This window comes from Mirounga angustirostris, unplaced genomic scaffold, assembly GCF_029215605.1.
Source record: "Mirounga angustirostris isolate CCGP_5_RB_7025 unplaced genomic scaffold, mMirAng1.0.hap1 SCAF_12, whole genome shotgun sequence".
NCBI classification, from domain to species: domain Eukaryota; kingdom Metazoa; phylum Chordata; class Mammalia; order Carnivora; family Phocidae; genus Mirounga; species Mirounga angustirostris.
The window spans coordinates 43,858,329-43,881,788 of NW_026991720.1; the positions used below are offsets into that span (position 1 = coordinate 43,858,329).

A 23,460-nucleotide genomic window follows, 5' to 3' on the forward strand; every position below is an offset into this window, starting at 1 on the left:
CAAAATAGTATTGTAGACCAGCCCTGAGCCATAACTCATGCCTTGATGATTCTGAGGATGACCACATGAGATGTCTATAGCTCTCTGCTAGTAAGGAACAAGCGTTCATTTGATCAACCTCAGATAATTCTGTGAAGAAAGTAAGAACTATTCTTCCCCTCTGTAGTGTACTGCCTGACATTTCTTTGGACCTGTCTTGAGGACCAAGGGGCCTCAGTGTCTTCAAATGACTGATGACTGACGACCAGTCATTAAACTAGGTCAAGAATAGAGCCTTCCTTCAATCTGTTTTCTACCTCTCTGCCTTGATTGGATTCATCTATCAGGTCTCACTTTCATTCAAAGGGAATCAGTCTTTTTCCTACGTTCTAGGTCCTTTGGATACCTATCTTATCATCCCTCTGGTTATCAGGTAAGGATAGAAAAATTTGGAGAAAATGGCAACCTCAATATACTGTGGAGTGGGTCAGACCCAAGGGGTGAGGAAGACAGGCAGTATGAAATGCCACTTAAAGGCTATGCAGAGCACGACAACTGTTGTTAGTGTTGACAGCTCTGGAGAATTTTACTAGTGTTTACACAACCTAGAGGGGATAAGAGTAAAAGGAACAGATTTCCAAGAAAGTGGTGGGGGCAACTCAGTTCATCTCATAGAAATGTACATTAAGGGTAACAGTAATATGAAGCAATCAAATGTACAAAGCTATCAGGCTAACTCTTACTCTCAGGTTTATCTCTATCTTTAAATTCAGATATTCATTCTGTAAATATTTACTAGGTGTGTCCTACATTCCAGGCCCTGTGCATGAAGGGCTGTTTCAAGTAGTTAACTGCTTTGGGTATGGTGGAATTTGTACCTGCAGTTTACTTTGAAATGGTTCAGGGAAAAACACAGACACACACACAAAGCTGACATTTGTTGAATCTAGACGGTGGGCATACAGGTGTTCATCATACAATTCTTTTATCTGCATGTTTGAAATGGTCATTAAAAAAAGCTAATGAAAATTTTAAAAGATTAACTTAATTATTCACCTGAGGAAGCTTTTAAAACTTATAATTGCCTAGGCCCTACTCCCAGAGATTCTAATTTAGTCACAGCAAAAGGAAAGGCCAGGAATGTATTTAAAGGAAGGAATGGAATGGAATGGAAAGGAGAAAGGAGAGGAAAGGAAAGGAAAGTCTCCAAGTAATTCTGGTTAAAAATCACTGTTTTAGAGCAGTGGTTTGCAATCTTGGCTACATATTGGAATCACCTGAGGAGCTTTTAAAACTCCTGAGAACCAGAACATTAAATCAGAATCTCTGGGGTTGGGACCCAGGCCTTTCTAGTATTTAAAGCTCTCCAGGTGACTCCAATGTATAGTTGAAGTTGAGAAACACTCACTACTTTAGAGTACTAATGATGTCATGATAGGCAAGAGATTTTTACTCAGAGTGTCTTCACCACAAAAAAACCAGTGCTGCTCAGAAGCAAACCATATGAAAGGGGAAGCTACCCATCTTGGCTTATGTGAATTTATTAACTAGAGTTATTATAGTAATTCAGGAATTAAGCTGGCAGGTAATTTAAGAATTAACAAAATCTTAGTTGTGGATAATTAAGATAACGTGCAAGTATTTAAAAACTACTACAAGTACTATCCCCTAATTCTAAACAGCTGCTTAAAGAACAACATACATTATCACTTCTTTTTTCTAAATTATATACCAAACACTAGAAAAAGAAAATTCAAGGACACTATAAAGTTTAAATACAGTATTTTGAAGGCAAATGGATAATTTAGGTATCACTATATAAAATCAATGGACAAAATATTTTATGGTAATTATAGTTACCCATGTCAACTTACAAAAACATTCATGTGAATAAACTGGTACTATTGGGAAAATAACTGCAAATTGTTTATAAAAATCTAAAATAATACCAGTGTTTTTTTGTTGTTGTTCACTGTAACTACCATACCTTGGCTTCAATCTGTCGATAACAGGAGATACCATACACTGTGGCTCCGTTTCCATTTCTGGGTGGCAAGTGAAAAAACACCGTATCTAAGAGATACACAGAAAAATGTAAATACCAAAGTGAATTACCCTTATTAATAAATAATGTAAACTGAAGTATTATAATACAGTTAATTACAACCAAAATGATGATGTAACAAGGAACCCATGTCATACCTACTTCTAGCCTCACAACCACTGGTTTCTTAGAATCCATCTTACTGCCTTACCATGTACATTCATTCATGCACATTCTCAAAAAGCCCAAGGGGCTGAATTATAACAGGTTAAAATTGAAACTACAACCACTTATCTCAGAAAATACTTAATCAAACCATAAGAGACTCTTAATCACAGGAAACAAACTGAGGGTTGCTGGAGGGGGGCCGGGTGGGGGGATGGGGTAACTGGGTGATGGACATTAAGGAGGGCACATGATATAATGAACACTCGGTATAAGACTGATGAGTCACTGACCTTTACCTCTGAAACGAATAATACATGTTAATTAACTGAATTTAAATTTAAAAAATTAAAAGGAAAATATTTTATTTCAGATTAAAAGAGGTAGAGAATCATACAAACAAAAGGAAACACATGAATCTTGGATAGATCCAAGAAATTCCTGGAATAACTGGAGAAATTTGAACATAGATTACATATTAGATATATTCAAATTACTGTTAAATCTCTTAGCTGTCATTATGGTACTGGAAGTTATCCTGAGGAATAATCTTACTCTTAGGAGTGCATGCTGAAGTATTTAGAGGTAAACTGTCATAGTGTCTACAACATGGTGTTAGACTTTCAAATAGGAGAGGCAAAACTGTACACACACATAAATATAAAGAAAATTTGTGGGATATTCACTATACTATTCTTTCAACTTTTCTGTATGTTTAAAAGCTTTCAGGGGCGCCTGGGTGGCTCAGTCGTTAAGTGTCTGCCTTCGGCTCAGGTCATGATCCCAGGGTCCTGGGATCGAGTCCCGCATCGGGCTCCCTGCTCCGCGGGAGGCCTGCTTCTCCCTCTCCCACTCCCCCTGCTTGTGTTCCCTCTCTCGCTGTCTATCTCTCTCTCTCTGTCAAATAAATAAAATCTTTAAAAAACAAAGCTTTCATAATAAAAAAGTTAGGAAGAAAAGGTTTGCAAGGTTAAAAATAATGTATTTAAATTTTACACTAAACTGCATAGTAACATTTGCTTCATTTCATATGAAAATTATTAAGTATAAGGAAAAGAGGTAATTAAACCAAGTTTAATCTGGTGTTTTGGTAGAGTCCATGCCATAATAAAACGTCCTTTGTTGAGCCAAAGCACTCATTTATAGGGTCATAGGAGACTCAGTAGTAATTCAGCATTGCTTTTTCTCTGAGGGTGTTAACATGTTCCTCTTATATGCAAACTTTTTTTACACCCGACATGGGGCTTGAACTTACAACCCCAAGATCAAGAGTCTCACGCTCTACCAACTAAGCCAGCCAGCCACCCCTTACATGTAAACTTTTAAGCAGAGCACTGCAAGAGCAGTGGCTCCAGGGGTGGAGAAGCAATCCCAGGTGGGCATTGGAGTACTAACCTAGTAAGTTTGCAGCTAGAGCCCTAGTCAATTGGTAGCCAGTACAGGTAAGCCCTTTAGTTTCCCTCTGAGAGGAGTCTGAGGTATGAATGTAGGAAGTGCTACCAGCAGCAGATGTCCTAATCTGGCCACTTACTTTGGCCAGGACTCCTGGCAAAAGAGTGGCCAACGTTCACTAACATTACCAACATAAGCCCAGCACTCCTCTGGAAATCTTCCAGTGCATGACTAGTCATCCCCAAACAAGCATTTAAAATATTTTATGAATAGTCACAAGAAGCCAAAGGCCTTTGATTTACCAAAATACTTAGAATCTAAGATGTCTTGGTAAATTAAAAAAAAAAAAAGCATCTACTAATTGTTCCATTGTTTACATACCTTCCTGGTAGTTGTGTGCACCATCTGGTAAGGCAAGGAAGGGCAGATACTTCCATTCTTCAGGTAAAGTGTGGCTGTCGTGTCCATCTCCTGGAATCAGGGGCGGGTAAGAGAATTCAACCTAAAATAGTAAGCAATGTTAGCCAAAAGGTTTTACCATGATCAAAGGGAGCATTTTGCCTATCAGGATAGGCAAAAATACTGTAAAAACACTTTTTTAAAAAAAAGATTTTATTTATTTATTTGACAGAGAGAGAGCCACAGCGAGAGAGGGAACACAGCAGAGGGAGTGGGAGAGGGAGAAGCAGGCTTCCCGCCGAGCAGGGAGCCCGATGCGGGGCTCGATCCCAGGACCCTGGGATCATGACCTGAGCTGAAGGCAGATGCTTAACGACTGAGCCACCCAGGCGCGCCACAAAAATACTTTTTTTAAGAAAGATTTTTTTTTTATTTGAGAGAGCTCAATTGAGAGCATGCGCAAGTGGGGGGAGGGGCAGAGGGAGAAGAAGGAAGAATTAAATGCATGGGACTTGGATTATCATATTGACTTATAAGTTCTAGGTGATTTACATTTAATTTTCTTTCAAAATATATTCATGCAGGAATTTATACTGCAATAGTAATAATATACAGTTGCTCCCTGAACACAGTTTTCAACCACATAGGCCCACATACAGGTAAATTTTAATACAGTACAGTATGTAATATATTTTCCCTTCTGTATGATTTTCTTAACATTTTCTTTAGCTTACTTTATTGTAAGAATACAGTATATGATACAAATAACATCCAAAATATGTATTAATCAACTGTTCATGTTATCAGTGAGGCTTCCAGTCAACAGGCTATTAGTAAAGTTTTGGGGGAGTCAAAAATTATACATGCCATCTCTAAGCCCCACATTGTTCGAGGGTCAACTGTATACACTAAAGTTGGAATCTGAGATTAAGAATCACTTTTAGATCCTACCTTTAATGTGGAGAGATATGAGGCTCATCTTCCCACACCTCAATGGAATGAATCAAGCTGCCACTTGAGTCACATGAGAATTATAAAAGGGCTTTTTTTTTTTTTAAAGATTTTATTTATTTATTTGAGAGAGAGAATGAGATAGAGAGAGAGCATGAGAGGGGGAAGGTCAGAGGGAGAAGCAGACTCCCTGATGCGGGACTCGATCCCGGGACTCCAGCCAGGATCATGACACGAGCCGAAGGCAGTCGCTTAACCAGCTGAGCCACCCAGGCGCCCTATAAAAGGGCTTTAAAAATGATTTTTTGAATAGGTGACCTAGTTCCATATTTACAATCTTTAAAGATACTAAGAAGGACTATACACTAAGAAGACTCCCTCTCACCCTTTACACTACCACTCTGGCCACCCAGTCATCTTCCTGCCCCTACCTTCAGAAGCCACCACTGTTTTCAGTTTGAAAGGATATTTAAAAGGTTTGAGTTATGGATGGAATAACTTTTCTCTCAGAGATCAGTCATTTAAGATCAGTTAGCTAAAGGCTGAGTACAGATAATCCCAAATTACATTTCGCATTTCTCTATCTTTTTTATGTATCACAGAGATTTCACATATTGTGTGGAGGAAAGTAGAATGTGACAAAGAGGTAATGGAGACTTATTCAAAGCTGATACTATGAAGCTGGTAGTTACAAAGTTTAAAAAAGAAAACAAACCCCAATTCGGAATTACTTCAACACCAAGAAAAAACAAAACAAAACAAAACCTAGAAACAAGGAAATAAATTATTGTGTTTTATGTAATCAACAACAAAGCCCAATATACACTTACTGATTAAGAAGTCTTGGTAATTATTACAACATGTTTTCTTTTGGGAAGCCACTGACTTAATGCATAGCTATTCTATTTAAAAAACATTTAGTATACTGTAAACATGCTTTTATTTTTTTTTAATTTTAATTTTTTTTTTAAAGATTTTATTTATTTATTTGACAGAGAGAGACACAGAGAGAGAGGGAACACAAGCAGGGGGAGTGGGAGAGGGAGAAGCAGGCTTCCCTGCAGAGCAGGGAGCCCGATGAGGGACTCGATCCCAGGACCCTGGGATCATGACCTGAGCCGAAGGCAGACGCTTAACCGACTGAGCCACCCAGGCGCCCCGTAAACATGCTTTTAAATAAATACAAACATCATGGACCCAAATTCTCAGAAGTCCATCATGAAATATGTTGCTCTTTATGTCCAAAACGTTTAATCTGAAATTCCAAAAGAAAGTAATACAACAATGCTCAACCTCATTTTTAATGATGGAAATGCAATTGGAATAATAAAATTTTTACTATATTAAAAACATGAAAAGATTATTAGTATTTTGTGTTTACAAGAGTATGGGGAAATAAATAGGTGTGGCTATGGGAAGGTGAACTGGTAGAACAGTATGGAAGGCAATTTGGCAGTATTATCAAACCAATAACACATTTATCCTTTGACCCAGCAGTTTTAGGAATTTATCCCACAGGTACACTGATATATTCACACAGATACGTACAAAAATGTTCCTAGTAGGACTTATTGTCACATAAAAATTAGAAAACTAAATATTCATAAGAGTGATTACGTAAATTTTACATCAGTTCTATAATACAGTTAAAAAGAATGCTAGATTCACATACACTGATAAAGCAAGCTAGGTATGATATAAGGTGTGGTAGGTAAAATAAGAGCCCTCCAGAGATGTCCATGTCCTATCCCTGAAATCTGTCTATATGTTACCTTACAAAGCAAAAGGGACTTTGCAGAGACAATTAAAGATCTTAAGATGGGGGTTATTCAAGTGGGCCCACTGATTTCACAAGGGTCCTTTTAAGAGAGAAGTGTCAAAGATACCTGAAGATGCTAAGCTTCAAGATGCTTTGAAGACTGAGGAGGGGGCCATGAGCCAAGGATTGGAGGAGACTCTAAAAAGCTGGGAAAAAAAGCAATAAAATCGATTTTCCCTAAGTGTCCTGAAGAAACACAACCCTGCTTGATTTTAGCCCAGAGAGATTTCTGACCTCCAAAACTCTGTATTTGTGTTGTTTTAAGTCACTAAGTTTGTGGTAATTTATTACACAGCAATAGAAAACCAGTACATACTGTTAAATTTAAAAAGCAAGCAGAATATCAGTAAAATACAGCATAATCCTATGTATACTATGATTCCATTTATGCAAAAAATACTTCTGTATCTTTCTAAATGAATTTTTAAAAAACTTGCTTGAAAAGATACAAGCTTGACTGCTAACAGTTTACCTCTGGAGAATGAATAGGGTTGGGAATTGGAGATAAAGGATGCTTCGCTTCGGCAGCACATACACTAAAATTGGGAATTGGAGATAAAGGAATATTCCTGTTTGTTTAATCTCCATCTTTTTTGGGAAAATTTCAAACTTACAGAGAAGTTGAAAGGATATAAACAACCTTATAAACATCATCTATATTCACAAACTAATTTTTTGGCCACATGTGCTTTATCTGTGTTGCATGTATATACATGCACTTTTTCTGCATCACTTGGCAATAAGTTGAGATTATCATTACTTTTAAGTAAACTGGTATTTATTTTTAAATGGATATGCATTTCTTTTGGAGTTAAAAAAAAAAAAGATAACCACAAATAGCTCCTAGCTTTTGAAGGAAATCTTATTTCCATCCTATCCTTTTGGACACAAAGGGAGATACAGAAATCTGTCTTCTTTTCTGAAGACTTAGTTAACAAGTTACCAACAGCCAGAGTTTAATATCTGATTCTTTGCTATGTTCCATATATTCTCTCAACTCATTCTACTGAATGAAGATCTGTTTTGGGTGACTCTAGTTGGAACTTAAAAGGAAGTCAACTCATAAAACTGTTTTAAGTGTAGATACTACATATACTCCAAGAATTCCATGGGTAAAATTAGGTTGGCTTTAGGCTGACTTGGGCCCACAGTACTTATAATATTGTTTCTTTGGGGTGTTAAAAGGAAACCCACAGGCCCAAGCCACTTAGGCCAAGTCACCAAACTGGGCTTAATACTTAACACCTAACCATAAATTCCAACCTCCCCACAAAATGTAGTCTTAACTAGTGAGTCTGAAACTTTCTGATCAGCACCCTATGAGGTAATCTGTCATATGGGCCCTCTCTATCCCCACAAAGGAAGATGAGGTGATTCACCTAACAGAACACCGCCCCCCCTCCTTCTCCCAAGGGAAAGTGACCGGGCCCTGGAACAATCCTTCCTTCTCTTTTGCTAATAACTTCCTTGCCCTACCCTCCTTCTATAAAATCCTTCCATTCTGTATAACTCCTTGGAGTTCCCCCCAACTTGCTAGGTGGGATGCTACCCGATTCAACAAATCGCTTAATAAAGCCAATTAGATTTTTTTTTTTTAAAAAAGCTTTTATTTGACAGAAAGAGACACAGTGAGAGAGGGAACACAAGCAGGGGGTGACGGAGAAGCAGGCTTCCCGCTGAGCAGGGAGCCAGGACCCTGGGATTATGACCTGAGCCAAAGGCAGATGCTTAACAATTGAGCCACCCAGGCGTCCCAAGCCAATTAGATCTTCACATTTACTCAGTTGAATTTTTGTTTCTTAACAGGTAGAATGTGTTCAAAATTTCAAACAGCTAACTTTTGGGGCACAACTTTTTCATAAATTGTACACTGCCTGTATTGTGTTGTCAGCTCTCTAGAATTCTTCTGCTGGTGCTACTTGCTACCACTAAATTCTTGCATTTGGAAACTGCTGAAGATGCTAATCAAGTTCAAAACAGTTCACAAACTCCATTCTGTATCTACACATAGACAACAATTTTCATGGTGATTTAGTATTGTTTCATTATTTAATCAATCCTCTATTGTTGAACATTTTTTTCAAGGTTTTTTTTTTTCTCCTTACATCTTTATAAATTGTTTAGTACTATTCATGTATGGCATAATAAAAAATATATACTGGGTCCTGTCCTTGGTTTTGGGCCTACAACTCCTAAAACCCTGGAATTTCCTGAGTGCAAAAGGGAGCACCTTTTGTTATTTACAAGACAATTTCCACTGTATCTGGGTTTATCTAACGAGGGGACTTGGTAGTGGTGGGTCTACTAAATAGCTTTAGGATGGGGCCTGGTCATCAGAAAGGCAGACGTCCAGGGAGGGCAGAGGGGCTGGAGATTAAGTACAATTAAGTACCAATAACTAATGACTAAATCAATCATGCCTATGTAATGAAACTTCCATAAAATCCCCTAAACAGGGGCGCCTGGGTGCTCAGTCATTAAGTGTTTGCCCTTGGCTCAGGTCATGATCCCAGGGTCCTGGGATCGAGCCCCACATCGGGCTCCCTGCTTTGTATTCCCTCTCTCACTGTGTCTCTGTCAAATAAATAAATAAAATCTTAAAAAAAAAAAAAAATCCCCTAAACAATAGGACTCGGAGATTCTGGGTTAGTGAGGACAATGGAGGTGCCAGAAGGCTAGCATTTCCAGTGAGGGCATGGAAGCTCTGTACCCCATCCACCACATCTGGTCCTATGCACCTCTTTCACTTGGCTGTTCCAGAGTTGTGTCCTTTATAATAAACCAGTAAAGGTAAGCAGTGTTTTCCTTAGTTCTAGTTGTTCTGGCAAATTACAGAACCTGAGATGGGGGCATGAAAACCCCTGAATTTGTGGCTAAACTGGACTCAGGACTGGCATCTCAAGTGAGGGTATCTTGGGGGACTGTGTCCTTAAACTTGTGGAGTTTGACACTAACTCTGGGTAGTTAGTGCAGAATAGGATTGAATTGTAGGATACCCAGTTGGTGTCTGGGGAAAACAAAACAAAAAAAGACTGTGTTATTTCCCAATCGTTGGGACTGTAAAATCTTAAATCGTACAATCTTCATATTTTAAATACTTACTACTCTATAAGCTCCTCTTTGGATATGTCCAAAATAATCCAGACAGACACAGTTCATGGCACAGAGGCTTAAGAGGAATTCTCATGGAAGTTATCTGAGATTCTCAAATACTTAGTTGAATCAAAAGGCAATTTAGACAATAATGCTAATTAAACTAAGCAATACCATGAAAAGTAAAGGTAGCTACCCCTGAAACAAATAATACATTATATGTTAATTTAAAAAAAAAGAAAAGTAAAGGTAGCTATAGTAAGCTGCCTCACTGCACAACTCCAGTGGGAACCACCAGCAATACACTTGACAGGAAGGGTTCTCCCTGCAGCTACGCTGTGCAAAGTCTGTACAGGTGTATATGGCAGCCCTAAGTCTATGTGAAAAATCATTGACAAAACCAAAGTAAATCTCCAAAGACTTAAAAAAAAAAAAAAAGAAACAGAATGATTATCATCCAGTAGGGTTACTATTAAATAATGAAAGTTCACAGCCCAACTCTTTTTTTATTTTTTTTAAAGATTTTATTTATTTATTTGACAGAGAGAGAGACAGAGAGAGAGCACAAGTAGGCAGAGTGACAGGCAGATGGAGAGGGAGAAACAGGCTCTCCGCTGAGCAGGGAGCTGGATGTGGGGCTTGATCCCAAGACCCCAGGATCATGACCTGAGCCGAAAGCAGCTGCTTAATGGACTGAGCCACCCAGGCACCCCTCACAGCCCAACTCTTAAGTTAAATTTGAGATAAAAAAAAGTATCTGGGGGTGCCTGGGTGGCTCAGTTGATTAAGTGTCGGACTCTTGATTTTGGCTCAGGTGTTGATCTCATCAGGGTTGTGAGATCCAGCCCTGCCTCTAGTGGAGCTGGGCATAGAGCCTGCTTAAGATTCTGTCTCTGCCCCTTCCCCACCTCTAAAAAAAAAAAAAAAAAAAAAAAGATCTAGTAGGACTTCAGAACATACTATGTGTGACAGATATACCAGATGTCTCCCCAAAAGGTAAGGTTATTAAATCCTGCAGATGTCAAATATCTCTTTTTTGTCAACTCATGTTCATGTGACTGAGTCTATTTTTATCCCAATTAGTAGTAGCATTTTATATACTTCCATGGTTGTAGCAGAAGAGGGGGAAGAGACAACGGCTGATTTATAAAACGTAAAGGCAGAATAAAGATGCTCTAATCACAAGGAATTAAAAGGCTAAATGAACTATGTAAGAAATGGTAATATTTGTTCACACCATGAATGGTAAAAATTACCACCCATTTTCAGAGTTTACAAATCAAACTGTAAAGGTATCCCCTAGGGACACCTGGCTGGCTCAGTCAGTAGAACATGTGACCCTTAATCTCAGGGTTGTGAGTTCTAGCCCCACAATGGGCATGGAGCCTACTTTAAAAAAAAAAAAAAAAGGTGTCCATGAGTCAGACTGCATTTTTGTGGTCCTCAAAAACAAAAGATTGAGAAAACAACAAAACAGTAACATAGTCTTCTGGTGTGAACTCTGAGTACTTCAAAAGTACCCTCTGTTTGCTTTCTAACAATGAAACATCCATTCCACTGTAGAGAACCATACAACTAATAGAAGCCACTATGCCAAAGAGCACACAAATTAAACACATCTGTAGTGCTCATAGATACTGATGGCGTAAGAGGTATGCTTCCTAGAGATGCTGAGTCAGCTGCTCCGCCTCTCCCCCCTTTCTAGGCACCTCAGGGATTCCACCCACCCTTAACTCAGAAGCATGGGTGTTTATTTTCTTAACAGTTAAAACATTTTAGGCACCAAAGTCAAGGCCTTGTCATGTTTTTCTCTTTAAAGAAAACCCTGGATGGAGAAGACATGTCTTCTTGAAGTTATTTGCTTTGCCAAATCTCTAGAACAGTCAACATTACAAGAGAACTGGCACTTTACCTCTTTAGTCTCTTAAAAAGTTGGCAAATGACTATACTTGTCAGGGTTTATTTCTGAAACAGACTGTGCTTAGCATTCCTCTACCTCAGCATGATACATTATTTTATAGTTTCATGAGTGCACTGGATGCCTAGAAAAATAAAGTGTATACTGTAAAAGTGCAATGGTACTACTGAGACCTACCAATTAAAACCAAGTTTTAGGGGCGCCTGGGTGGCTCAATCGTTAAGCGTCTGCCTTCGGCTCAGGTCATGATCCCAGGGTCCTGGGATTGAGCCCCGCATCGGGCTCCCTGCTCCGTGGGGAGCCTGCTTCTCCCTCTCCCACTCCCCCTGCTTGTGTTCCCTCTCTCGCTGTGTCTCTGTCAAATAAATAAATAAAATCTTTAAAAAAAAAAAAAAAACAAAAACAAAAAACCAAGTTTTATTGTTTTTAAAATTAAATGGAAACAGAACAAAAATTAAATGAAACAAGTACCTTAGTTTAAAACATGTGCTTTTATATCTTTAAGTGAATAAAGGCTGCCAGTCCTATTTTTTCTAGCATTAAAGAACTATTATACTAATCCACATTCCTTTAAGATGAGGTACTTGGGCCTTTTGACTAGAACTGTCATCTTCTAGTAATTCACCAAAATGACCAACACAAAGGGAAAAAGAGAGACACCAGCTATATTCTCTAGGCCTTTCAAAAACATGGAATTGTTCCTTTGGCCACATACATGTGAATCTACAAGAAAGGTGATGCTGTGGACATGAAGGGAATGAGCACTGTTCAAAACTGAATGCCCCACAAATGTTACCATGGCAACACTGAAAGAGCCTATAGTGTTATCCAGCATGCTGTTGGCATTGTAAACAAACAAGAGCAAGATTCTTGTCAAGAGAATTAATGTAAGTATTGAGCATACTTTTTTCTTTCTAAGTGAGCATGGAGCCCAATACGGGGCTTGAACTAACGACCCTGAGATCTAGACAGGAGCCGAAATCAAGAGTCAGATGCTTAACGGAGGGAGCCAACCAGGTGCCCCTAAGTACCGAGCATATTAAGCACTCAAAGATCCAAGATAGCTTCCTGAAGCATGTGAAGGAAAATGACCAGAAAAAAAAGGAAGCCAAAGACAGACGTACTCGGGTTCAACTGAAGTTAAGTGCCAGCCTGCTCCACCCAGAGAAGCACACTTTGTGAGAACCAATGGAAAGGAGCCTCAGCTGCTGGAACCCATTCTTTAGGAATTCATGGCAGGATAAGTGTAAAAAATAAAATAAATAAAAGGCCTCAAGACTGTAAACAGAACAAAAAACAAAAAAGAAAAAAAACAGTTGAGGTACTTGGATTATGAACAAGAAAACAGATGATGTGTATTTTAATTTAAATAGAGAACTTTTTTAGGGGTGCCTGGCTGGCTTAGTCAGAAGAGCATGTGACTCTTGATCTCAGGTTTATGAGTTTATCTCTCTCAAATAAATAAATCTTTTTTAAAAAGCTCCATTATATGGAAGAACATGACATTTTGCTTATCAATATTAACTACATAATATGAGGGAAGCTGATTTTCATACTAAAGGCACTTGAAGAACTAAAATTAAGACTTCATTTTGCTGTTTTTCTACTTTAAAACCACTGAAACTTTACATATACATGTTCACTAACATTAAACTATGTATACAAAGCCAATTAAAAGTTTATAAAAGACTTTACAGAGCCATGCTCTTTGTAAAATTATTTCTTCCAGGAAGGAAAAATCTTTACATATGAAGAGTGAAATTGACAAACTCTACTAGTAAGTATTCATCTCCATTCATTTCAAATATATCTGAGAATAAACAGCATTATTAAAAGGATTTGGCATTCATCGAAATATCATTATTTGGGCGCCTGGGTGGCTCAGTTGGTTAAGTGACTGCCTTCGGCTCAGGTCATGATCCTGGAGTCCCTGGATCGAGTCCTGCATCGGGCTCCCTGCTCAGCGGGGAGTCTGCTTCTCCCTCTGACCCTCTTCCCTCTCATGCTCTCTCTCATTCTCTCTCTCAAATAAATAAATAAAATCTTAAAAAAAAAAAAAAGAAATATCATTATTTGCAGACCTACAATTCACAAATCAGAAATGCCATCAGATATGGAGTCAATGAGTTTGTGTTTCAGAGAAATAAAGTGCCATTTATTTCCAGTAACACCAGATTAGTTTTGTACTAAGTGCTACTTTATGTAAAGCTTGGTAAAGATAGCTTCAAATGTACTTACTAATTATGAGCTCTTACTTAGAAGTAAAAAATAGTTTTGAAGGATCTTAAATGTATTTGACTCTCTAGGTCTTTTATGTTACAGAAATCCAGAACTCCTATATTATCCAAGGTTCCAAGTAAAATAAACACTTTGGTCATATAGCACAAATGTGTATAACTACATGAAAAAAAAACCAACTTTCATAAACTTAAACCTGTTAAAAAAAAAAAAAACCACTTAAATTTTAAAGTAAAACGTTGTTATATTTGTAATATCCCCAAACTGGGAACAACAACTCACATGTCCATTAACAGGAGAAAGGGTCAAGGATGGCATACAAATATAATATTATACAGACACTACCAACAAATCTATGGTGACAGGTCAGAATAGTGGTAACCTTCAGGCAAGTCATGACCAGGAGGGGGCGCCTGCATGGATCTTCTGAAGCGCTGGAATTAATTCGGTCTCTTGATCTGGAGGGTGATGACACGGATGTGTGTGTACGTAAAAATCAATCAAGCTGTGCCCATAAGTTGTATATACTTTACTGTTGATAAATTATACCTTAAGAAAATCAAATACTGCTGTGGCGCCTGGGTGGCTCAGTCGTTAAGCGTCTGCCTTCAGCTCAGGTCATGATCCCAGGGTCCTGGAATCGAGCCCCGTGTCGGGCTCCGTGCTCAGCGGAAGCCTGCTTCTCCCTCTCTCACTCCCCCTGCTTGTGTTCCTGTACTAGCACAGTACTCAGTATATAGCAAACATTCCATAAACAGCAGCTATTATTATTGCTAATATTTTCATAGAATAGCAATGATAAATTGCATGGTGACTAAACTTTATATTGGTATAAGCTCTTATTAGTTTTTTAAATCATTCACGAAGGTAGGAATTATATTTAGGGCATACTTTGTGGAATTTAGAATCTTTGCTATAACTTGTTTACAAAGAGTGGAGAAAATCACTGTACTTAATGGAAATTTATGCTTTCAGCACGTAAGTTATATTGGCATCTAAGAGATGTCTGGGTTTTTGTATTAAGTTATAGCTTTTATGTCTCTGAAGATACCATGCTTATTTAACACAATACATGAAGACAGGACATAAAAAATGATTGAGCCATTGTTTCTTTGAGCTATTCTTTTTTTTTTCTCAATTATCACTTTTAAGGCTCAAAATCAAGAGACTGCAAATGGAGAATTTTTGCTAAGTCCTAGCTCTGAACAAATAGGAGTTTAAACGAAGAAAATCATATAATAACAGTTTTTGAAATAGTCCTTTCTTTTTTAAGATTTTATTCATTTATTTGAGAGAGAAAGAGAGTACAAGCAGGGAGAGGGGCAAACGGGGAGGTAGAAGCAGACTCCCTGCTGAGTAGGGAGCCTGATGTAGGACTTGATCCCAGGACCCATGACCTGAGCCAAAGGCAGATGCTTAACCCATTGAGCCACCCAGGTGCCCCTGAAATAGCTCTTTCAAAAGTATTGAAGGATGAAGAATTTTGTGATTTTTTACAAGGAGAAAAGTTAAAAAAACCTTTTTTAAAAATACTTTTAAGTAATCTCTATACCAACATGGAGCTCGAACTCACAACCCCAAGATCAACAGTTGCAAGCTCTGTGGACTGAGCCAGCCCTAAAAAATAACTTTAAGTTATTTACATTTGAGGTGACATTACAAAGTATAAAAGGCAAAGATCTTAAGTGTACAGAGTTCATTGGTTTTGATAATTTATACAGCTACAGGCAACCACTCCATCAAGACACAGAATTATCATCATCCCAGAAAGTTCCTCTCTTCAGACTGCTATCAACAACCACTAGTTCTGGGCGCCTGGGTGGCTCAGTTGGTTAAGCAACTGCCTTCAGCTCAGGTCATGATCCTGGAGTCCTGGGATCGAGTCCCACGTCGGGCTCCCTGCTCAACGGGGGGTCTGCTTCTCCCTCTGACCCTCTTCTCTCTCGTGCTCTCTCTCATTCTCTCTCTATCAAATAAATAAATAAAATCTTTAAAAAAAAAAAAAAAAAACAACCACTAGTTCTGCCTGTTGAATTGAAGGGTATGTTTCTGAATGTAGACTCTGATGATGGGTATTTAGCAAATGTTTGTTGATTTCAGCTTATAATAATGTAAGTGAAGGGGAATCTTAGCAATCATCTATTTTAAAACCCTCATTTTACAGATGAAGAAACTGAAGTCCATAAACATTAGGCAACTTGCCCCAGGTTACACATCTAATAACCATTAGCGTCAAACTAAAACTCAGGCATCTTTTTTTTTTTTTTAAAGGTATTTATTTATTGAGAGAGAGAGAATGACAGAGAGAGAGCATGAGAGGGTGGAGGGTCAGAGGGAGAAGCAGACTCCCTGCTGAGCAGGGAGCCCGATGCAGGACTCGATCCCGGGACTCCAGGATCATGACCTGAGCCGAAGGCAGTCACCTAACCAACTGAGCCACCCAGGCGCCCTAAAACTCAGGCATCTTAATTACCAGATATACTTTGCTATTATTCAAGCAGAGTGATAAAAGAGAATCTATCAGAGCTGAAAGTACAAAGGAATATTAGGAATACTATATACAAAGTTCCTCTACAATGGAAGAGATGTGACAAGGATTTGTATAAAACATGGTGGAATGACAGAAACTGGTCATTTTCTTCTCTCTTTTTTTTAAAGATCTATTTATTTATTTGGTGGGGGGGAGGGAGGGCAGAGGGAGAGGGAGAGTCTTAAAAAAATCTTAAAAAAAAACAACTCCCTAACAAAAGATTTAAATCCATTTATTTTAATGAACTCTACCTTAGCAATCTTTTTTTTTTTTTTTAAGACTTTTATTTATTTATTTGACAGAGATACAGCAAGAGCGGGAACACAAGCAGGGGGAGTGGGAGAGGGAGAAGCAGGCTTCCCGCCGAGCATGGAGTCCGATGTGGGGCTCCATCCCAGGACCCTGGGATCATGACCTGAGCCGAAGGCAGATGCTTAACCGACTGAGCCACCCAGGGGCCCCACCTTAGCAATCTTTTATATGTAATTTTATTTTTTAACATTTTTATACTGAATTTTTACATGGTAAAAAAGATTTCAACTTCTGGTAGTGCACTATCCCCATCAGAGTCTAACAAATTACTAATATCACCTGTGAAAGCCATGGGGGCAGGAACAGGTTTCATTAACAACCCTGCAGTCATTTCCTCATACATAAATACTTAATATACATTGTGACAATGAGCATCAACTGGAGGAAGAAAATGTTAAGTGCAGAATACCATATTTGAAATCTAACCCAAACATAGTTTATTCAGAAGTCAGATTTCTGATTATTACCTAGACCACTGTCAAGAACCAGAAATAAGCAAGAAAAGCATCTAACCAACTATCATAAAGTAAGAAGGCTTTAGGTCTTCTTTAAAACCTATGACTAAGTCATTTTATTTCATACACAGTTCTAATATATTTAGAAGATGGAGTCTCCCAGTCTACGGAAGAAAAAAAGCAACAAGTAAGAAAGCAGGGAGGGGGAGCTGAACCCTGCGACGCCGTGTTTGGGTCAACACTGAAGAGTGGCTGCTAACTTCTCTGTCATCTCCCTCTCTATCAAAAGCCCAGCTGAGTCAGAAGGCATGTGCGAAATACTCTATGTTAAAATAAACCGAGAATGCCCCAGTACAAGTAACATTTGTTATGAAGGCAGAATCATCCCGACTAACTTATAACTTAAATTGTGTTCAGCATGTTCTGCTTCAAAATCCGTTTTACCAAGATCTCCATGAAAAAAAGACGGCTTAAAATGAAATCTCCGTATTTAGGCAAAAAGGAGCAACAATTCCACCACAAGGATGTTCTTTGTAACACTATTCAAAATAGCAAAAAATTGTGGAGTACCACCTAAATGTCTAAAATGAATAATTAAAAATTTCCCCAAAATACTATTTAGCTATTTTAAAATGCCATAATTCAATATTTATTAATATGAAAAGATATTAATGGCACAGTTACATAAAAAAGGCAGGTCATAAAACTTGATTACAGTATAATGTTATTGGAAAAAGTTATGTACATTTGTAAAAAAAAAAAAGTAACTGGAGAACTGCAGGGATAGTCATCAAGGTTAAGAGCAGATTTTTTTAGGATATAGGATTTTAAGTGTTAGTTTTCTTTTTTTCTTCCCTATATTTTCTCACTTTTTTACTAGTGAGTACATATTATTTCTGATAAGAAATGCTGTTTTGTAAAATAACTGGAATGATTTAAAAATTGCCCAAAAGATCAATTTAAATAACATCCTCTAAAAATATCCTATGAACAAACCAAAGTTTTAACCTGATGGTATCTTAAGCAAAGAACATAACAGGGCCAGTCTTTCTCAAAATTATTATTTTTTTTTAAAGATTTTATTTATTTATTTGAGAGAGAGAGAATGAGAGACAGCACAAGAGGGAAGAGGGTCAGAGGGAGAAGCAGACCCCCCGCTGAGCAGGGAGCCCATGCAGGACTCGATCCAGGGACTCCAGGATCATGACCTGAGCTGAAGGCAGTCGCTTAACCAACTGAGCCACCCAGGCGCCCCCTTCTCAAAATTATTAAGTAAAGACTCCTCTTTCTCTATGTCTTTATCTTCCCCTTGTAGTGCCCATCCCCACTAGACCAGAGCCCTTCTGCAGACTGCCCTTATCTAGCAAAATCCATGATCCTCAAAGGATGTGAATCACATTATACCATAAGGGAGAAGGTTATTCACAAAACATAAGCATTTTACTAGGGAATCAAAGACTTAAGCCAAAGAAATTTAGGCTCTATTAGGCACTTTTTAGCTAGCTGGCTGGAATTATAAGAAGATAAAAGAATCTTCTACATATTCTAAACTTCCATTACATAGGTTGACACCCACCCTTGTTAGCTGTGATGCCAATGCCTAAAAGAAAACTATTCCACTGCTAAGGTTCCAGCCCTGAAAAGTCAGATTTTCATAATTTTGGTATATAAAAGCATGGTTAAAATCAGAAAAAAACCTCTACCAAACTATTCAAGTTCAAGAAATGAAAATGCCAGTGGAGGGCTAGAAAATGAAATCTTTTTTCAGGACAGTTTCTCTGAGTAGCTAAAAAGAATCTTTAGATATTATTCCTTCCCTAACCTCTAACTCCCCAAAAGTTTGTTCTTTCTGTTCCAAACGGCTTATATTCCAACAAGAATCACAAACAATACTCCAACGTTTCAGCGTGGTCACCACAGGATTCCATCAACAGCAGGTGCCAAAACTACATGCTTGTCGGGCAGCCATCTGTCACCAAAACCTCAATGGGTCAGGGCTTGGCACTATTACCCTAACAAATCAACCCCCCCCGCCCCCCAATCTCCTAAACCCAGCTCTGAATCTGCAATATAACATTCTGCTACTCATGGAGATTTTCCCATGATCAGCCCACCTAGACCAAGAGGGAAATGTCCTTTTCTCTTCCCTGCTTCAGTTGCTTTATTCACCTTGGAACTAGTATAAACATGATTCCTAGTTCTTTCATAATTCTATTTTTTAAAGAAGTACATCCTGGTAAAACCAGTTTATTCAAGAATTTAAAACTGCTAGCTATGTATACAAAACTATGAACTCTATCAGAACAGTGGTAAAAAATCAGTAATAATTCCAACTTTTTATGATATCACTTTGGAAAATAACAATTCCCTATTAATTTCAGTGTTTAAAAAAGTTCCAATCTGGGGCGCCTGGGTGGCTCAGTCTGTTAAGACTCCAACTCTTGATTTTGGCTCAGGTCATAATCTCACCGTCTTGGGATCAAGCTGTGCTCTGTGCTCAGCGTGGAGTCTGCTTGAGATTCTCTCCTTCTCCCTCAGACCTCCCCCTCCCTCTCAAAAAAAAAAAAGTTCCAATCTATTTATGAAAGAACCAAAAAGTATGATATTTATTTATTTTGCCAAAACTCATGCTAATCTAACAAATACAGTTTACATATTTACCACCACAAATAAGGAACAAAAGTCTGGAACACATAATCTATAACAAACTACTATAGATAAGGTGTCCATAAATTACATCACATCAAAGAGTTTTTGTTCTCTTATTATTCCCCCTAGGTATTGCAGATGAGTTTTTAAGGAAGAAGAGTCCTTTGCCAAATGCTAAATTAAAAAAAAAAAAGTTCAGGGGCGCCTGGGTGGCTCAGTGATTAAGCATCTGCCTTCGGCTCAGGTCGTGATTGGGATCGAGCCCCGCATTGGGCTCCCTGCTCAGTGGGAAGCCTGCTTCTCCCTCTCCCACTCCCCCTGCTTGTGTTTCCTCTCTCGCTGTGTGTGTCTCTGTCAAATAAATAAATAAAACATTAAAAAAAAAAAAAGTTCAGCAAAAGAGTTGAATGGATAAATATTTCAAAACTATTTTAAATGTCATGTTGTTAGTACTTTCACTTAAAATGATCTAAATGTTAAGTATATCAATAAACCAGAATAATCATCACTAGAAACTAACCTGTTAACCTACAGAAGAATTCACTCCCACAAATCTAAGTGAAAAAATGATCAAGTGATAAAGTCAGATGTTCATTTTAATTTAAATGAATTTTTCATTTAAGATACATCTGAAGAGGGGCGCCTGGGTGGCTCAGTCGGTTAAGCATCTGCCTTTGGCTCAGGTCATGATCCCAGGGTCCCGGGTTGGAGCCCTGCATCGGGCTCTCTGCTCAGCGGAGAGCTGTTTCTCCCTCTGCCTGCAGCTTCCCCTGCTTGTGCTCTCTCTCCCCTCTTTCTCTGCCAAATAAAATCTTAAAAAAAAAAAAAAAAGAAAAAGAAAAAGAAAATACATCTGAAGGCCTCAAAGGTAAAAAAAAAAAAAAAAAATGCAGGATACAAGATGAATGACCATCTTCTATGTCTAGTTTGGGGATCTTCAACACAGCTGTATTAGAAGATGGCTTTAACCTTGTGGTTCACGTGAAACTACCTGACTCCCTTATACCACTATTGAGCACCTTTATAACAGAAGAGTCTACAAAGATTTAGTACATCTTCCCATGTAAAGTTATCATGCTTATTAACCCAGCAGACTGCTGAAAGGCATTATTTTTAAACAAAAGTTTTACTTCAGTGCACTTCAATGTAAAAATGACAAACCACAACTGAGTATGGTAATTTTCACTATGAATAATCTCAGGGTATGGAAAGAAGTGATCAACAAGACCAACAGCATTGTGAATACTTGGAAGAGTAGTTTAACAAAGCACTCTTACACAACCTAAAATAATCTTAAGTCAGAATCACAATTCAATGAGCCATGCACTTTTAATCCTTTACACCTGTAAGTAAAATCTTAAACTGGAGAATAAAGTGGTTGATTAATCCATCCTGGGGGAAATCTTATGTAATTATAGCCTCTGAAACACTTGATATGCTGATTAAAGAAACAGCAGTCTCTAGAACATTCTAAGAATTAATGAATGTAACGCACTCACTTTCCAAAACAAATGGATTTTGAAGGGTTAAGAAAGCAGAGTTGTAGGACATCTAAAATGACAGGAGGGGCGCCTGGCTGGCTGAGTCACAAGAGCATGCGACTCTTGATCTCAGGGTTTTGAGTTCAAGTCCCATGTTGGGTGTACAGATTACCAAAAAAATAAACTTAAAGAAAATAAAAAGACACTGATTTGCAGCAGCGAGGAATATCCTTAAGAACAAACATAACATATATTGGAAATTTTGGTACACTTTATAATACTCTTCCATCTGGCAAAATCAATATTTTATAAAAACTAAGAGAAAAAGCAGGGCAATCAAAAAATGAAAAAAATATAGCTCAACTATTTTCCTATCTTTTCCAATACTATTACACATCCATTTAACAAATTAGGTCTCTGGCAAAAGTTTCATTTTTTTTGACCGAACTGACCTGTCAATTTTGTCAACCAACTCAGTGGGAGAGTGTTTCATTCATTTGCTCTGTTGTCTGAGTGGAATGGCTGTGCTACCATTCCCTACACCCAACCTGGCTATATTGCAGAGGGTTTCCAATGAAGGTTTTTCAGATTATACACTCATCCAACCTTAACTCTCTTTACAGTCCAGAAATTATTTTATTATCTATCCAACAAACCTTCATTAGAGGAATAATAGAAAATTAACAGATTACCAGTAAGCCAAAATTTTTCTGAGAAATAATGCAAGTTCTACTAAAATTAAATGTTTGACTCTTGTAAAAGCTAGAGAATACTCAATATCAATCTAAAAATCACCCTTTTACTGACTGCATTTTGACTTTGACTAGATACAGCAAATTCTTGTTTGATTTGCAATACGAGGTTCTTAGGTCTTCATTCTCTGCCTCGAGGTAAGTGTAATTTTTAAAAGCTGCTTTCTTTCAGTCAGCAGTAAGAAAATAACCGATTGGGAATGCAAACTGGTGCAGCCACTGTGGAAAACAGTATGGAGCTTTCTCAAAAAATTAAAAATAGAACTACGATATGATTTAGTAATCACATTACTGGGTATTTACCCAAATAATACAAAAACACTAATTTGAAAGAATATATGCACACCTATGTTTATTGCAGCATTACAACAGCCAAGTTATGGAAGCAATATTGATAGATGAATGGATAAAGTGTGGTACATATATAATGGGATATTATTTAGCCATAAAAAAGAATGAAATCTTGCCATTTGCAAAACATGGACAGAGCTAAAGTGTATAATAAGTGAAATAAATCAGACTGAGAAAGACAAATACCATATGATTTCACTCATATGTGGAATTTAAGAAACAAAAAGAACAAAGGGGAAAATAAGACAAAACAAGAAGCAGACTCTTAACTATAGTTGAGAACAAACTGATGGTTACCAAAGTGGAGGGGGGTGGGTGGATGGATAAAATAGGTGATGAGAATTTCACTATATTATACATCGGAAATAATATAACACCATATATTAACTATACTGGAATTAAAATTAAAAACTTTAAAGAAAAATAAAAGAACCTATGCTAGATTTTTCATCTTTCAATGCACTGTGGCAGAATCCTTTACATTTTCTTCCATTCTATCAGCAACACAGATGAACAGACACTATTCAACAAGTATATTTATTAAAAAATAATTGCCCTGTTCTCTGTGAAACATCATGTGGATTACAAAAACAAAAAACAAAAACCAACAAGGTATGTATTTTCCCTTTCTACTAAGAGCGTACAACCTAAAAGTGCTATTAAAAGAGAAACGACTGATTACAAAGACTAGGAACATCTGGGTTTCAGCGTTAGTGCTCAGTCTCTCCTTAACCAAAATTTCGTTAGGCTCCTCGGAACTCTCTTCTCCACTAGGGCCTGACTTGTTGGGCTTCCTTGTTCCTCTCTGCATTATCTAATTTTAGCAAGAATCCTTTTAGCTGGGTATAGCTAGAAACCCCCTTTACCCCTGATGTAGTAATTTTCCATCCATTGACATCCCCCCCCCTTTGACCATAAATGTCTCCTTTTCC

General features: G+C 37.9%; 1 protein-coding gene across 16 annotated transcripts in view; it reads right to left on the minus strand.

Annotated features, from left to right (window-relative positions):
- Positions 1 to 23,460, minus strand: part of AVL9 (AVL9 cell migration associated) — a 77,953-nt gene that overhangs the window by 50,990 nt on the left and 3,503 nt on the right. For all 16 annotated transcript variants that reach the window (XR_010406442.1, XR_010406441.1, XR_010406437.1 and 13 more), the window contains exons 2-3: positions 3,962 to 4,082; positions 1,967 to 2,052 (exon numbers count right to left, since the gene is read on the minus strand). Coding sequence is in view for 2 of the 16 variants with exons in the window: in XM_045864455.3 (XP_045720411.1) it covers positions 1,967 to 2,052; positions 3,962 to 4,082 (207 nt within the window). In the remaining 14 variants the exon portion in view is untranslated. The remainder of the gene's footprint in view (positions 1 to 1,966; positions 2,053 to 3,961; positions 4,083 to 23,460) is intronic.